The sequence below is a fragment of the Cynoglossus semilaevis genome, chromosome 14 (assembly GCF_000523025.1).
Source record: "Cynoglossus semilaevis isolate Cse_v1.0 chromosome 14, Cse_v1.0, whole genome shotgun sequence".
NCBI classification, from domain to species: Eukaryota; Metazoa; Chordata; class Actinopteri; order Pleuronectiformes; family Cynoglossidae; genus Cynoglossus; species Cynoglossus semilaevis.
Window position 1 is genome coordinate 16,011,595 of NC_024320.1, and position 13,814 is coordinate 16,025,408.

General features: G+C 38.2%; 3 protein-coding genes across 3 annotated transcripts; all 3 read left to right on the forward strand.

Moving 5' to 3' along the window:
• Nucleotides 1-123: 123 nt before the first annotated feature.
• LOC103389786 (uncharacterized) lies at nucleotides 124-4,517 on the forward strand. Its single transcript, XM_025062436.1, has 10 exons — nucleotides 124-816; nucleotides 1,270-1,338; nucleotides 1,447-2,061; nucleotides 2,202-2,248; nucleotides 2,332-2,702; nucleotides 2,937-2,982; nucleotides 3,068-3,207; nucleotides 3,349-3,452; nucleotides 3,541-3,592; nucleotides 3,793-4,517. The coding sequence occupies exons 1-10, from the start codon at nucleotides 808-810 to the stop codon at nucleotides 3,816-3,818; spliced, it is 1,479 nt and encodes a 492-aa protein (XP_024918204.1). The 5' UTR covers nucleotides 124-807; the 3' UTR covers nucleotides 3,819-4,517.
• Nucleotides 4,518-4,658: 141 nt separating this feature from the next.
• On the forward strand, nucleotides 4,659-7,214 carry si:dkey-126g1.9 (uncharacterized protein C1orf115). Its single transcript, XM_008325358.3, has 2 exons — nucleotides 4,659-4,914; nucleotides 6,104-7,214. Exons 1-2 carry the CDS (start codon nucleotides 4,714-4,716, stop codon nucleotides 6,233-6,235), a joined length of 333 nt encoding a protein of 110 aa, XP_008323580.1. The 5' UTR covers nucleotides 4,659-4,713; the 3' UTR covers nucleotides 6,236-7,214.
• A 130-nt stretch (nucleotides 7,215-7,344) lies between these two features.
• On the forward strand, nucleotides 7,345-13,682 carry LOC103389788 (solute carrier family 22 member 13). Its single transcript, XM_008325359.3, has 9 exons — nucleotides 7,345-8,965; nucleotides 10,033-10,130; nucleotides 10,232-10,386; nucleotides 10,485-10,653; nucleotides 10,744-10,846; nucleotides 11,131-11,258; nucleotides 11,347-11,558; nucleotides 11,632-11,740; nucleotides 11,921-13,682. The coding sequence occupies exons 1-9, from the start codon at nucleotides 8,771-8,773 to the stop codon at nucleotides 12,195-12,197; spliced, it is 1,446 nt and encodes a 481-aa protein (XP_008323581.1). The 5' UTR covers nucleotides 7,345-8,770; the 3' UTR covers nucleotides 12,198-13,682.
• Nucleotides 13,683-13,814: the final 132 nt, after the last annotated feature.

The following is a 13,814-nucleotide window of genomic DNA, read 5'->3' on the forward strand; positions in this document are numbered from 1 at the left end:
GGTAGTTTATTAAAAATCGCAGACTTAATCGTCATTCATTTTAAAACGGCTTATTATATTTGGCAATATTCGTTGTAAATATCATAGATCCGTTGTCCGACAATGTAATGTATTTTAATTTGTCAATATTCACGTTAAATAATGGACTTTGAACAAGATGTTGTTTTATTATGAAGGGTCAGTTACCACTACGCAGGAATACCGTACTGAAGCACGATCCGTCACACAATAGTTCCGGTCACAACGTTTTTTCTTCCATAATGTAATATTGTTAACTTTAATGTTTATAAAATTACATGGTTTTACGTAAGTTGATTAAAGGGAACACATTTTTTTCTGAGCTTGGATGCAAAAAAACGTAATGTATTTAAACATTGAAAAATACGTTTGAATATTGCAGTCAAAATTCTGTAGTCTGTATTATATATGTTTTTTCTTTACTTGCGTCCCATGCGACTTTTGTCCTTTAAGCTATGATTAAAAAAAACATGGTTTAAAACGTACAATATTTTATTTAAACACAATTAAACAAATAATTAAATTCGATTAATGAAATACCCAGTCTATAAAATGGGCATTCATTGACATGAAAATTACACGATATATTTTAATCTCATTATATCAATTTGACATTTAGGTTTTGTTTTTTGTTTTTTGTTTTTTTTTGAGCTTGTCTGTCTCTGAACCTGTCGTCATGGTGAGGAAGAAATAGACGATGAGAAAGAAAGAACATGTGACCACATCCTGTCAGAACTAACAGGCGACACACACACTGAAACACAGAGTGTCTGTAAGTGTTAGTCAGCAATGTTTCAGGTAGGTTTCTCTTTTTCACTTTCATTTAAATTAAACATTTCATTCCACTTCATTGCAGTATCTATGTAGTTTTTGTAATTTAACAAATAACTTCTATCTATTTTGATCAGTATAAAAAAATTTGATGTTTCATATTTATTCCTGGCCGGATCAACACCCTTTGGCACTTCAAATTCAGCTCTTGTTTTTAATTTACTTCAGGATAAAGTGGACGGTGTGTTTCTGGTTAACTCCTGGCTAACAATTGGCCACTTCTTGTTTTATCAAAACTTCTTTGTTGCTATTTGAGAGTTTGGCTTTTGAGAGTTTTTTTTTTTTCTGGGCTAACTTTTAGTTTTCTTTCTGTTATTTATCTGTAAACTGATGAACCTTCTAGCAAGTTATATTGTTTTTGCTTTGTTTGTGTCCAAACTTAATTCATTAAAATATTGAAAATATGTTTGTTTTTTTCAGTCCTGCATTTTTTCAGCTCCTACTCCTTCCTTCGCCTCCTGGAGTCAAAATGAAAATCCTCCTCCTCAGGTTCTTTTCTTTTTTCTTTTTTGACTAATTGCTCCTCTATTTAAAAAAAAACCCACACAATTCTTCTTCTTTTTTTTCAACAATCTGTCACCACCAATCTCTTCTCAGGTCTTCCCTAACCAGCACCCAGACTTCAGCCAAAACCCGAGTCTAGCTTTGAATTATACAGGTTTGGGAAATGTGGACTGGACAGAATCTGGAGTCTCCTGTTTACACCATAGCAACACATACTCTGATCTAAACTTTTACAACCAGAACCAGATCCAGAACCAGGCCCTTTTTAGTGCTGGTGGACTTGGGCCACATGTGAACCACAGCGCCCTCTTTGGCAGTCATACGTATGAACAAAGTATTACAGCTGATGTGGGTTCTCAGGAACCCTGGGTTCCTCAGGATTTTCATCTGGATTCCAGGTCCGGAGCTCTCTGCATGGATACCTGGACCTCCCAGATCACTGACAACTGCAGCCAGGACTTGTGTAGTCCACAGGCACAATATCCTAGTCCTCATTATCCACAAATCCCCAACATCAGTCCAGATCATCAAATGTTCCACACAAAGCTAGACATGAGCCTGTACCAGACCTTTAGTCCTGAGTCCTTGGAGTCCAGTCTACACCTGAACCAGACTAATTTGGTCCAGGACCACCTGAGTCTCTTCAATGGGATTTCACAGAGTGTTACGCCCTCTGTTGGACAAACAGAAGAAGAAATCATGTCCTGGGTCTGTCTCATAAATATGTTAATGTTGTCATTTGAAATTTTTAAATTTATATAAAACATTCAAAGTTTTAGGTTTGGAAAAACTTTGAACCTGAACAGTAAATATTAACTTAATATTTAACTTTATTCTCTTCTCTTTAGATAAAAACAACACCATCAACACAAAGCTCAAAGCTTTCAAAGAAAAGGTAAGGTTTAAAACAGTTGATAAAATTAAAAAACAGACTAGTCATAGCTAAAAGGACTCTCTCTCTCTCTCTCTCTCTCTCAGACTGCTGTGCACAGGCTGTCAGCAGGTTTTCAGGAGTTTGTCAGCTATGAACAGTCACATTTGCGATACTAAGACTCCTCCCATTCAAACCTCAGCTTCCACAACAAGTTCTGCCTCCAGAGCAACATCCCATGCTCAGAAAGAATACAGGAGCTGCAGTGTCTCGTCTGCAGCCACAGGTGGCGCTTTGCCGCTGTACACCAGTCTCATGCACCTGCAGGACGGGAAACTGGATTTGGACCAAGAACAGACAGTTGGACCACACTACATCCCTCCTCCCATGCTGTCTCCCATGAGGGCAGGACCTGGACTGTACTGCTCAATCGCCGCCACTAGGAGTGAGCAGAGAACTGTAGCCTGGAGTGGCGAAGGTGAGAATCTGAACATAACATAAAAATGTGTCATTAAAAGTTGAGAAATATTAGGTTATCGAAAACATTGTATTAATAATCAGAATTTGGCCCAGTCAGCAAAAAGGAAAAAAAAGGAAAAAAGAACCAAAAATATAATCCAGAAAGGTTAGCTAAGTCGTAGCTAAGAAACAGCTCATTTTCACTTCTAAAAAAACATTATAAAGTGAACTTTCTGTTGTCACTGATTGGCAGGTGGACGCCAATGCTTTTCAGCCTTTGAAACACTAACCAATCAGGCGTGAGTAAAACTGAAAATGTTGTTGTTCAGGTTAACTGTGACATCACACAGAGGTCACCTGATCATTTGGAGCTTCCATTCACAGGAGGATCAATGTGGGGAAGGACTTCCAGGCTGAGATACCATCCCTCCGTCACCTCAGACATGCCCGCTGTGACTCCCACAATGCAGTGCTTCTCTGGGCACCTTGGGAGGGGCTTAATGAAGCTGTCAATCAACAAAGAGGTGACCACATTATCAGTCTTGATTGCTTACTTGTTTGGTAGGTTGATGGTTCTGTGGATCACTCAGTAAATAGTAGGGTATTCCATTCTTGTGTGAGTGCTGGTTGGTTCAGTGATGACTGACAGTGTTGGCTGTGTCTAGTTACTGCCCTGCTGTCAATGGTTCGATCAAGTGTGATGCCAAGAGGGGGAGCCAGTGCGGACCACGCCCTCCAAATCCTATCAGAGAGCAGAGGAAACTTCTTGGTACAAAAACCATTGTTCAATATTTTTATGGCTTCATTTGTTCAGTGAGTGGAATTGTTTTATTTGACCGTTTGAATGTCTGCTGCAGGAAACTGTGGAGAAGCTGCTGTCAAAGCCCAGCGATGTCAAGAAACCGAAAGGTTAGCATCTTAGCCAACTGTGTTACAGGTTTCACCAACTTTTGATTATTAGTCAAAACAGTTTTTATCATTGATTTGTGAATTCATCGGAACATCATTAATCTATTTTGCATCAATTATGATGCATTTTTTAAAAACTTTGACATTTAGTCTCTTCTTTTTTTAGCTCATTGTTAATTAAATGTACAATATGGTTGCAGGGTCAAAGGTCGACAAGATCCTATAGTGCTACATGGAACAAGAAACCGTGGACAACAACATCAATGAAGGGGATATTTTTGTTACTCTGACATTGATGTTTTTCCACTGAGCACTTTTAAATCTAACACAGTTAGTGTGAGCATATAGAAAGAAATTGAATTTTAATTACTTTCTATAATTTAAAGTATGTTTTCTGAGGTATTTGTTAGCTAACTGAGTGTTTTTTTTCCACAGTTTTGCTGAGCTTCTTCTCAGAAAAGTTTTTAGCAGCACTATTTTTTAATGTTTCAAAATGTTTTCATATCTTGTATAACCTTTAGTTTTCACTCAGTTCATTGAATCATTATTTGTTTTTACTTTTCGCAGTCTTAACTCTATTCTGTATTACAAATTTAAACCAATTTTACATTTTAATGTTATATTAATGTGTAAATGTAAATGTTAAAATGTTTCTTTAACTTTTTTACTATTCCTGCTTTTGTGGTTATTTTCATTGTATGACTTTGTTTTTTATAACCATTGCATTTTTGTCTTGTCTTTGACTAACTCTTTTTTAAACCAATTTTTACATTTAAGTTTGAGTTGTTTTCCTCAGCAGTAGAATAAATTATGAACAGGTTCTGCCGCTTTTTCATGTTGACTCAGTGGTTTTACTGTTTGCTCTGTAAAAACAAACTGAAAAACTGCTAGTTTTAGATGTTTTTTTCAAAAAATCACAAAACAAAACCCTGAAAAGTTCATTAAAAAAACTACAGGTTCAACATTGTTGATGTGACCTGGACATCAAAACTTTTATGTTTAAAAACTCAGACGGACAGCTCCGGGATAACGTTGGACTTCGACTCCTCCCTCAAAGTTCCAAAGGTCTTAAAAGGAGGTGAAAGGAGCAACAGAGGAAGGAGAAGAACCAGACAGACAAAATGGGAGCAGAGGAGAAGGAGGAAGAAGTTGCTCCTGCTCCTTCCCTTCCTGCTGCTGGTGTTAAAAAACAGAAAAGTTCCAAAGAAGTTTATTTCAGTGTTCTTCCTGATCGATATGTGCCGCTGATCGAAGAGGAGGAGGAGGAGCATAGGAGACGAAAGAAGGAGAAAAAAAAGAGAAAGCAGAAAAAATGGAAGAAGGTGAGAAGGTTTTTCTCAAGTCCAACTTTTGTCATTACATTTATGGCCAAATTTGAGCTCAGGTGGCTGACAAACCTTTACACGTTAGTGGTCCAAAATTCTCACTGGGTTTGTGACGTCGTCTCCTTTGCATTTGAACTTTTTCCTAAGGTTTACCCGCCGGCTAATGTTGTTTGTAAACCAAACAATAAACATCAACAACTAACTCCTTTATTCAGACTGTTGGTCAAGTTGTGGTTGTTTTGTTGTTTTATAAACATATCTTCAACTCACTTTACATTGTCTTACACTGAGCTCACATAGTGAGTAAAACTGCATCAGCAAGTACAGTATTGAATGTTGATATTTGGACCTGTTTCTGTGTTGTTAAGGTGGCTGATGGGTAATGGGCCGGGCTTATGTGGACCTTTGAGCTTTGAGAATGAGTGAAGTGTCCTCAGTAGAAGTCAGAATATCAGAGCTGAATGCTGCCTTTATAATTTAACTTTATTCCCCATTAATCTGCAAAAATAAAAAAACTTACAGCACTCATAATCCCACAGAACGTTGGTGTACTACACTTTAAACCACATGTGTCAAACTCAGGCCCGGGGGCCAAATCTGGCCCAAAGTGTAATTATATTGATATATAACGTGTACTAGAGTTGGCCCTCCAGTATATAGCCCCTGTGTACTGGCACGATTTGTAGTATTAGCGGTGTATGCATTAAAAAAGAACTGGAAAGGCTACAGATAAAGAGACATAATACGAAACAAATACCACTGATGTTTTATTTCAAATTTTATTTCCCCATGGGTTTATAATATTAAGCTTTGGTTGTTCCAGAATTAATGTTTACACAAAACTAAAGTTTGTTTCCATATGAAACAATTCTACATCTGGAGAAAAGGAGAAACATGAACATTTTTCAATAAATATTGAGTTTATCCCATGACTTGTCTGTCTGTTCTGCAAATATACCAAATAGATAAATGTGACAAAGTAAAATCTCTCTGAGTATGTGCTGACAGGCACATTAGTTTTTGTTTCTGTTGTTTCAAATTGATATATTATATTAATCATATATTTGTCAGAGTCTGACCAATCAGAATATGTAGTTGATCAATCAGACTAAGACTGGATCTTTACCAGTTACATTTTATGCAGATTAGGATTAGGATTACCAGTGTCTTTCATTGGTCTCTTCAGAACATCGGAAAAGCCTTGCGGTTCTCTCTGCGCTCTCTCCTTCTGGGGTTACAGAACATGGCAATGATCCCCACGTCTCCATTCACTGCAGCCACCACATTGGGGATGGAGTTGAACAGGAAGAGAAACTGAAGATCATCTGATGGGATGTGAAAGAAGCAGAAGAGGGATTGGGATTAACCCTGAACAGTTTGAATCTTGCAGCAGCATCACTCTGATGCAGCTTGAGGTTTTTAACCTGGTTCTAACTTTTAGCTCTTTTATCAGTGAGATTGAGCTAAAACTCATAGACACTTCTCAGCAAACTTTTAGCTACTAATAGTTAAATGAAGATTAAGTTTGTAAATAACTCCTCATCCATAGCCTATTTTACTTAAGATTTAGCTAACATAGCTATTACATTTTAACCATTGTTTGGCTAACATGTAGTCAAGCAATTTATTTTTATTATTTTCTTTTTATCTTTGTTACTTTTCATTGCTGCCAACATTAAGACTAGTTTTGTTTATGTTTGTGGATGGGCCGACTTTTAGCTGGTTATACACTATTTATGGCAAACACTTTGATCTGTCTCTTAACTTATAAAGATTAAAATATTCTAATAGGTAATCCAAAACCAAAACCCCTGTGTAATTTAATCCTGTAATCCTACTCACTAATTTGAATTTGTAACCCTGCTCTTGAATTTAAACCTGTAATCCCTATCTGTTATCCCAACCTGTAATCCAATCTTTATTCCTGAATTTTTGGTGCCTGCTCAACACACCACAGAAGGCCAGGATGCCACAATACTAAAATGCAATCCCTAATCTATTATCCTAAACTGAAATACTGACCTGATCTACTAATCTGTAATCCTAATAAGTATTATCGTAGTAGTAAAGGCAGATTTGCCCTTTTCTTACCTTTGTTAACTTTTTTTGTTTACGACATCAGATGTTTACTTCACCTCACAGCTTGTGTCTGGCCCTGACAGGGTGAAGCTGCTCCAGGCCAGTGCCTGTTGTCTGTACAAACTGTCTCTCTGTGACCACCTGTTGAGAAACTCTGCTGACTGGACTTTGTTGTTCTAACTTCACTCATTCTTGCAAAAATAAAACTATAAACACCAGTCTCGTTGTGTTCTCATCTAAAAAAAGAATTGTGGGAAAGTGCGATTCGAGGTCAACCCGTCCTCTGTTGATGACTGGTAATCTCAGTCTTTCAAGGTTTTTCTGGGAAATGAAAACTTAATCCACCCAAATCAGTTACACATATGAGTATGTGGTTGTAAGGTGAGAATATGCTGAATTTAATTACAAATAATTTCTTGTACCGTATTTTCCAGAATATAAGTCGCGCTTTTTTTCATCCTTTGGCTGGGTTTGCGACTTATTTTCACACTGACAGCCACTAGAGGGCACTCTAGGCGCGGTTACCAGTATCTGCTACTCCTGTACCACGGAAAATACAGTGCTTCAACAGCACAGCATTGTTTGAGTGCCCAGGACATTTTCTATATAAAGAAATTATATAAAGAAATCAGATGAATCGCAGGAAGGGTAGTTATGACTGATTGGGCTGCGACCCATACGTGTGTTCGAATGAGTGATCACTCGTTTGTGGGCTAGAGAGAGACCGAGTGCAGCCGTAGAATGGGCTGACTGACTAAGATTAGAAATGATTTCTTGTGGTCAAATCACTGAGACTGTGGCAGCACACAGGGGAAAGACATTTACAGTACATATCCAGGTTCTTTAGAAGGCCAACACTCACAACAACGCCTTTCCACTCTCACCAAAGACCCATAAATGACACAATAGCTCACCTCACAGGTAATAAATACACGTGTTTCTGACCCCAGCACATAGCCCACTGATAGGTTAACATGGCCTTCTGTTACTCCTGTTATCTACATGAACTCTTTTTCTTACAGAGATAAGAAACATTTCATGTAACCCACAGAGATATCTGTGATTTCTCATACAATCTTTAACAATACCCACCTCTATTACATAGCTGTAATCCAATCAATGTGTAATTCTATTATGTAATCTGAACCGGTTCTCCCAATAATGAATACCAATGTTGAGCTAATCTGTAATCCTAATCTTTCTCACTAACCTGTAATCCTGTAACACTTTCCTCCCTCAGACACAGACATATTTTATTTAATGACATTTATAAACACTGTGTTACTTTCATTTCCTAGCCTGGAAATTCAGTATATCTATGTCTGTTAAATAACCCTAATGCGACATTGTACTTAAAATACTAAACTACTCAATGTTATCGTAATATCCATAGTATTATGATACAATATATACATTTCATTGCAAGGGTTTTAATATTTAAAATATTATTCTGCTCAAATCCATACATTTTTACTGCTAATGTTATTAACTACAGTTTTACTATTATTATTATTATCAAATTTAATCGTTACATAAGCATAATGTGACGTTCGTCAATCGAACTGTAATTGTAATGGCAAAACCGTGTTGCAATTATAATCCATGACCATGGGGTGGTGCTGTTTGACCATATTTGATCAGCTTTTCACCGTGTCGCTGTGTGTCAGACACAGTTGTCTCTGACAGCAGCAGCTGTTCACGTGCACACTCTTAGACACGTGCTGTTAAAAGCTTTAGCAGTGGGAGAAGGAAAAGAGACGCTGGTCCCAAAAATATGTCTCCTCTGCAGCTCTCCGTTTACCTTCGTGTCTCCCTCGCCTTCTTCTTCAACTCCTTTCTGTTTTTCCTCGACATATTTACGGCGGCCACATGTCGACGTTACAGGAACGCAGAGAAACGGAACCAATCAGCAATCAGTGAAATGTCGGAGGCTGCGGATGATTGGAGGACAGGAGACCACAAAGCAGACGTGAGGGTTTTTTTAATCGTTATTAGAAGTTTTTAAAGTCATAGTCAGGAACGCGTCATTGTTGTTAGCCTCTGAAAATTTATCAGCTTCAGAAAAAGGTTTTGCGTAAACAAAGTCCAACGCCCTGTCAGATAAGATAAAAAAATCTTTCATTATATCAACAGAAGGATTTAACATTATTACCAGGATTGTTTTTCAAAGTTTTTATAATTTTTTTATAGCTAATAATAGCCAGTAGCTTGCCACATAAAGACATTGGACTCGTTTATCATTATAAATTACAAATTATTTTAAAGCAATTTTGACGAAATTGGCGAAATTGCCAAAAGCTTCTGACCTAACGTTGGATCCAACGATTCTTAAAACTATCCGACAACACGTCTACTTTGGTTCTGAGTCATCCCGGTTGTTTTTTCCTAACAGAATTAGAACTGGGCAACTTTGATGGAACAGAGTAAGGGTCGCAGAAAGAAGCTAAGTTACACGTTAAAAAAATAAATCCTGAAACAATTAGGATTATTTTAAGATGAATTGAAATAAGTAGAAAAGCAGTTTGTCTTAAATAGTAAAACCAGCTCATGGTTTTTGGATAAATATAAGGTTAGTTAGCCAAGTTGATGGATGTAAACAAAACAGTAGTTTGACACGGACAGCTAGGTGCAGCAGTGTGCTTTTCTTTTTGTGTTGAAAACAAAGGACAGGTCATGTATTAAATGTTAAATATCAACAGTGTTGCTGTTGATTAATTGGTTGGTAAATATATGGTTGGCAGATTCAAACTGTCCTCAGGTTCAACTTGGAACAATATCTCAGTTGGTCAATTAATTGATTTACTGTTGATTTTTCTTTTTAACTTGGCTAATGTTTGTTTTTGTATATACTGTGTGTGTGCGTTTATTAACAATGCATGAAATGACTAAGATTAGAGTGAGATTAGTTTATAAAAAGACTGAAGAGAAGAACAGAGAAGAGAGAAAAATGTTGACCCCATCAACTACTCATCCATGTAATCTGATCAGTAATCTAGTCTAAACATTGAGTGATTTGGATTTGTGTGTGTCTGTCAGTCAGCATGTATGTGCTCAGACCTCCTGTCATATGGTCTCCTGATCTTTATGTTTGGTGGGCTGATCGGATCTCTGGTGGGCGGAGCTTTATCTGACTAGTACGTCTCACTCTCTCACACACACTTTTGTATCTTATGTTGTGTTTTTTAAGATTAATGTATTTGTAGACACACTAACCTGGACTCATTCACGTGCACAGTTTTGGCAGATGTCCTCTGCTGCTGGCGTGTTTATACGTGCATGCCTTGTGCGCACTAGTCCCCGCCTTCCTTGCTCAGCCAATCATCTTCCTGTGTGTCCGCTGTCTGACAGGAGTCTGCTGCTGCTGCATCAACATCTCTGGATTCAGTCTGGGTGATGACATCACACATTACACTCACAAGCTTTCTTACAAAATTCAACCACCCCCTGGTGCTGACCTCAATGACCTGTTAGTTTCTTCTGTTCTGCAGCAGTGGAGTGGACTCTGCCTTCTTTCCGCCCCTGGCCTATGGCATTACTGCCATTCTTCTTCAGTGTGGGAATGATGGCCGTAGCCTCACTGGCGTGGCTCAGTTCCACATGGAGATTCTTCCACCTGTCACTGGCTCTACCACAGATCCTCTGTCTGCCACTCTTCCTGTATGTAGAACCTGTATGTGGACACTCTTCCATGTACATGCACACTTTAGTGGTGGAGTTGAGTTTGGTCTTATTTTAATTCTCCAACAGCTCCACCCCTGAGTCTCCCCACTGGCTGAAACTGAAGAAAAGAGTGGACGATCTGGAACGTTACCGATCGAACAGTCTTAAAGACAAACATTGTCTCGACCAGGTAACAGAATACAGACATAAACAAACCAACAAACTCGCCTTGACCTTTTTTCTTTTAGAACTTCTTTATAGTGACACATAACTCAATAGCCCCAAATTTACAATGTTTTTTCTACAAAATATTGAATAAAGACCCAACAAGATGTAAATTTTAATTTTCCCTTGTGTTTCAGTGTTTGCCTACCATTTTGTTTTACACCTAGGTCAATGTTATATATCTTTGACTTTTTTTCAAATTCTTTTCAATTACTTTTCTCCAACTTTCCCATAATAATGTGTGTGTAGTTGTTGTCAAGTTCCACCCTGCAGGATTCTCATTCCGAGGAGGCTCCCAGAAACCCTGCCCTCAGTGACATCAATCAGCTTCGACATCCAACTATGCTGAAGCGACTGCTGATAATGAGCTTCCTGAGGTAAACACACACAGATGTTGATGTAATTCTTTATGTCACGTGACCCGAGTCTTCTCTTCCATAACGTCCCCTCTCAAATGTGCCACAGTGCAGCATCAGCTTTTACCTACTTTGGCATCTGTATGAACATTGGCTCGTTTGGTGTGGGCGTGTACTACGCCCAGTTCTTCTCCGGCCTATCAGAAGTTCCGTGTCTGCTGGTGCCTCTGCTGCGTTTGGGCCGACGATCATTCAGCTCCCTGGCTCTGTTCCTGAGTGGCTCTGCCTGCTTCTTGTCCTTACTGCTTTCCAGATGCGACAGTAAGTGATCATGTTACCAAAGAGTGTTTGGTGCCCACTGGTACTTTCTGGTTCTGACTGGCTGCTGGTACAGGTGATCCAGTGCTGGTGATAAGTTTGGCTCTGCTGGGTAAACTCTGCATCCTAGTAGTCATCTTAATCACCACGCTCTACAGCATCGAGCTCTTTCCCACCACCGTCAGGTACAGTACCTCAACCACATCACCAACAGCTTCTCCCCAATGTTCTCAAAAATGACTTTACAAATATTTCAAAACTGTGACATGGATAGCCAATGGAATTCATATTACATTCCAATGAGAAGCCCACAAATATGTCACAACGTCCTAGCTGAGACCCTAATCTTGAAAATGGTTTTCCAGACAGCGTTGCCTCTCTCTAGTCAACCTGTCCTTCCGACTGTCCTGCCTGGTCAACACTTTGTTCCCACTCAACTCAGACGGAGCCGTTTCATTGGCTGCCATGCTAGTGTACAGCGGTGGACCGATCATAGGTTGTGGCCTGGTTCAGCTGCTGCCGGAGACCAGTGAGGTTTCACTTCCAGAATCACTGGAAGACTGTGAGAGGCAGACTGGAATGAAGAAATCCTCTGGAGGACAGAAACCGAAACAAACCTGTATGATAAAAAATTTAAATTGATTTTTAAGATTAGAAAAAAATAGTTTAATGTAATATTGTGTTTTTTATAGACTAGAGGTACAGTATTTTTCATCAAGCTGATAAAAAAAGAATAAAAAAAATAACTTTCTAAGGAACAGTATGTGGGATTCAGTGACCCCTGGTGGTACAGTCAGGTAATCCATAAATGGTTGGCTTAAGGGAAAAAAAAACACATTTATGGCTAGATTTTTGTCAACTTTAGCTCAGTGTTTTGACAAAATTTTCCATTTTGGTATATTTTTAATGCTGACTTTTCCATATCTAATGAACAGACAGGACACAGACTCCTGTTGTCCAAGAAAATATTTTATAATGAGAGAAAAATGGAATTACTCATGTCTACTAAAACAGCCATCATCACTGGATGTATTTTAACTTGAATTCATATGAATAGAAGAACAAATAGTGAGTGAGAATAAATAGATACCAGACAAAACATTTATGGAAAACACAGATGATAATAAGGTTCAGGGAGAACCGCCACATCTTTAGGAGAGTGGAAATCTTGGCAACAAGAACTGTTAGATTTCTTCCTGCATCTATTTTTCTAAAGACCTGATAAATGTAATGGTGCACCATACAAAACCTGATGCTCTGCAAAAAGGAACGGACATCTGGCCCTGAAAAACAATGAAATAAAGAAGTTAATGGAGATTGATTTGGTCATGTCATATGACAGATACACAAGATTAAGACTGTACTGCTCATCAGATCAAGGGCTTTGTCTCAGTTCGATGGCAGATGCCATGCCACTAAACAGATTTCAGCAGATTATCAGATACATTAATTTTGTTGATAATTATGATAATGCTGAGAAGCTAAAATCAAACCTGTGTTGGATCCACCTAAGAAAACCTTCCAGTGATCCTGGAGAGTTTCAAATGGTTGATGAATACATCATTCCATTTAAGGGGCACCTGTCTCTCAAGCAATACATCTGAAGGTGTCTGAAGGTGAGAGGAGGCAGCCCTGGATACATGGACAGATCTGATGTGTGTCAGGGTTTCACTGGTCGTAGTGAGATTATGGCATGATGGCTGCAGACGTCGTCACGCACCTCTGTAATGACATACAGCAAAAAAAAGGTTTTTTTATATACTTTTTTCTGCACAATTTCACTCATCCCTGCATTGCAACATAGTTTTCACCTATTTCTATGATCAGGTTCATGTTCATTAAATGTCCCTTACAACAGTAAAAACAAAAGTGCAGTTTATGCATATTTTCCACCAAGAGGACATGTTACCTACTTCTTCAAAATTAAAGTGAAATATTTTTTTGATGCCTTAAGAGTTATAAAAACAGCTTCAGTACATCATAGCAGCTTATGGAGAAAAAAAACATTCAGCTGACAGACTATGACTACCTCATCCAGAAGATGCAATCTTTTTTTTAATGTAAATCCTTTTTTTCAAAAGGCCTTTGTATACTTCTTGCACACGTTAATTAAAGTCTTGACATTAATATTTGGTATATTTATTATTGTACTTTTTCATGGGTTTGTATCAATTGGTTGATTTTCTGACCTGTCCTTTTACCTTATTTTATTCGCAATTTAAAAAGGAAAAAAAAAATTCCAGAAGAAATGGATTAATT